Source organism: Quercus suber, unplaced genomic scaffold, assembly GCF_002906115.3.
Source record: "Quercus suber isolate HL8 unplaced genomic scaffold, Cork oak 2.0 scaffold_343, whole genome shotgun sequence".
In the NCBI taxonomy this organism is placed as follows: domain Eukaryota; kingdom Viridiplantae; phylum Streptophyta; class Magnoliopsida; order Fagales; family Fagaceae; genus Quercus; species Quercus suber.
The window spans coordinates 751,564-754,868 of NW_027069795.1; the positions used below are offsets into that span (position 1 = coordinate 751,564).

The 3,305-nt window shown below is 32.4% G+C and overlaps 1 protein-coding gene across 1 annotated transcript; it reads right to left on the bottom strand.

Annotated features, from left to right (window-relative positions):
• Positions 1-1,166: 1,166 nt before the first annotated feature.
• LOC112020561 (bidirectional sugar transporter NEC1) lies at positions 1,167-2,784 on the bottom strand. The gene is made up of 6 exons (XM_024053115.2): positions 2,675-2,784; positions 2,536-2,572; positions 2,225-2,435; positions 1,966-2,130; positions 1,729-1,848; positions 1,167-1,620 (listed from the first exon to the last, which is right to left on the bottom strand). Exons 1-6 carry the CDS (start codon positions 2,721-2,723, stop codon positions 1,372-1,374), a joined length of 831 nt encoding a protein of 276 aa, XP_023908883.1. The 5' UTR covers positions 2,724-2,784; the 3' UTR covers positions 1,167-1,371.
• Between the last annotated feature and the right edge of the window lie 521 nt (positions 2,785-3,305).

Below are 3,305 nucleotides of genomic sequence, written 5' to 3' on the forward strand. Positions count from 1 at the left end.
TAACCCATTTAACGTAGGGCCTTTAAGAAATTGAACCATATGTTAAGGGTGAAAATGAAACTTTTTAAAACGTTAGGGGATAAAATGAAAACATCAAACGGTATGGGCCAAAAATATATTTTAGTCTTTTTTTTTTCCCCTAATGCCATGGTTTGCTATGGCCTTGTTTTGTCTTTTTTTGGTCCAAGCATGTGGGTGATGTAGTTTGTTATGATAGTTTGCATAAAATGAGTGATGTGTCAAAGCCAATCTGACAATAAATTATAAAATTATTAATTGAAATGGAACCAGATGTTTAGGGTCAAGTAATAAAAATAAGATCAAATATTAAGGACCAAAAGTATATTGCAGTCATTTCTATAAGATCAAAGACAAGTAGGCATCGATATGGATCATTAAGGCAGTGTGCGTAATTATCTTCATATCCCTAAAGTAATATATGTAAATTAAAATCACAAAAAAGTATTTGTAGTAAAAATACTTTTCTTTCTTTAGTAGCAAATGGACCATGTAATATATGTAATAGTCCATTTAGATTTCACTAGAACAAATTTCATTATTTTTTTTAAAAAAAATTTATGAATAAGCAAATTTCATTCCTCAAGAAACAATTACAAAGTAAACAATATTTGTACAGCTGATTCCACATTTCAAAAAAAATTCAGTTTTGCATTTATATTATTGAGTGTGCGTTTATCTAATGTGTTTTAAATCCTGGGTCCCATGGCAATAAGTTTTCAGCTAGCTTAAAAAACGCGTATTTTGCCTATCTTGGGTCCCACGGCAATAAATTTGCCTAACATGCATTTTGCGTTTTGCCTATTAAAAATTATTTTATTACAGTATTTTCAGTAATAAATTTTTTATTTTTAGCAAAATAAGTGGTATTCAAATAGACCATGAGGTTGTTTTTCAAATTAGGCCAATGACCATGCATGTGATGGGCCGGTGGCTAATAAGGTTTCTTTTCCTCTTGTATTTCATAATTTTCATTGCCACATAAACATAATCAAATTTAAGTACAAGGATATATATACTTCATTAAAATGTGACAGTGAGTCGGGAAATCTTAGACAGCCACACTTTGATCAATTTTGAACTTGAAATCTAGTAAGAGATGGAGAAAACCATTGGACTAAGAAGTTATAATTAATAGTTGTTTGAAATAGTTGACATAAGCCTTATAAACTGATTCATTGAATACTAGTAAGTCGGACAGCACCAATAATGAAGGTCTGTAATAAACAACGAGAACCTGACCCAAAAAACAGAAACTTTTGCCAAACCACTCCTCTAGAACCAAGTAGAAGCTTTTATTTATTTTTTTTTGCATTTTGGCAATACATGTCTTGTTCACTTCATTGTGGGTACTCACACATTTAATTCAATTGCCTCGGCAGGTGCATCACCAATCCCCTTAACTATTTTAGACTCTTGCGTTTGATTCATGGCATTGAGTTTCCCTTGCGTCTCGGTTGTGCACAGTTGGATGCTTGTTTTGGTGCCATTTGGTGCATCTTCAACCTTAAATTCTGGCAACACAACGTTCTTCTTATCCTTGTAAATGGTGTACAGTATCATCTGAGCAATCCCGAATGTGAAACCTAGTATGTTTGGTGTCTAATAACACAAAACAAGAAGAAACAAATTAATGAATTTCTAAGCAAAGAAATTAGGAAAAGAATAAAGTATGACATTAAACAAAGAGAACTAGCTAAGGCACTTTACCGCAACAAAGAAATCATCTATTAATAAACCATAGGAGAACCACATTGTAGCACAAATCGTCAAGAAAAATGACAGTGTAAAGGGCATGAATTCCACACTCTTTGTTTTTATAACCAGTCTCTGAAAAACACACACAATAGACAAAAAATAAAAAAGTAAAAAACCACAACAAATGGTGAAGTTAATGGAATACTTAAAGCAGAACATATATAATTTGTATTTGTGTAAGAAATTTACCATGACACTAAGAGGAGCAGCAAAAACACAGACTGAAAAGATTGCACACATCCATCCAACAGCTGTGAGCCTCAAACGACTTTGTTTAATTAGCAGGGAGGTGCAAAACACAATCATCCCAAAAAGTCCTAGGTTAAAAAAGGCAAGCAGTTTTGCGGTATAAATCTGTAGAGAAAGAAACAAATCATATGTCATAAACCTATAATAAAAACAACATGATTATCATATGTGAAAACATGTTAAGAGTAAGAAATAGTACCCTAGCTCTCCCGGGTGCATATATCATGAATATGATAAGGTATATGGACTCAATGGCACACCCAATGGAATTGATGGTGATTAGCATAATAGCCCGGTTTTTTAAGTATCCATAGTAAAGGGTTAACATTGCACTAAATAGTGCAACTGAATAGGGCAGTGATTGGAACCCCTCTGTTGATTTTTTCTTGCATATCCTAGAAAAAGTTGGCCTAACAAGCAAAAGGTAATGAAGGATTAAAAAACGATGATGTAAATGCAACTTCATATAAGCTTAAATATGTAAGAGAGAGAGAGAGAGAGAGAGCTTACAGTGGTGCTAGGTATACGAGGAAGGACACAATATTACCTGTATAGGATGAGAAATAGAGAATAGCATTAGAGAATGATAGTATATATAACTGAATTCAGGAAAGTTTGGTAATGAAGGAGAGAAAATTAAGGTAGGTACCAAGGAGGCCGAAAACAAAAGCCAAATGAACAGCATGAATGGTTGCCATTCTTGATGTGAAGCCCTTTTGGATTCTAAGGATGGAGAGGTTGTTGAGGATCAACAAAAGAGCTTGGCATAACTCTTGGTATTGGGTGCTAATTTATATATGAGACGAAAAGGTGTAGCTGGCCATATTTCCATGCATGAATTATGAATATATATATTTTTTTTTTGCTTTTGGTTATTTGGCTCTGGTTGTTAAACAAATAATGATTGAGGGAACGTTTAGGATCTTCCTTCTTCTTTTTTTGAGGAAACGTTTAGGATCTTCCTTGTTAGCCTAGGTGACTAAATGAAAATTGCTTTTTTTTTTTTTTTTTTTTTTTATCAAAATATATCAAAAAGTTTTAAGTACACAACATTTTTCATGTTAACATGGCTTATTGTAAATTTGTAGTTAGTATACAATTAAATGGTATTATTAGTGGACTCACGTGAAAGTAGTGTTATTCTAATCAAAATAAGTGAAACAACAAGAATATTGTGTTCCTAACAATATTATTCAAAAAAATATATACGTTTACTAGCAATTCTTCTTAAACTGAATATTGAAGTTATTCTAATGTTTGATTTTTGGGGAAATGTTACA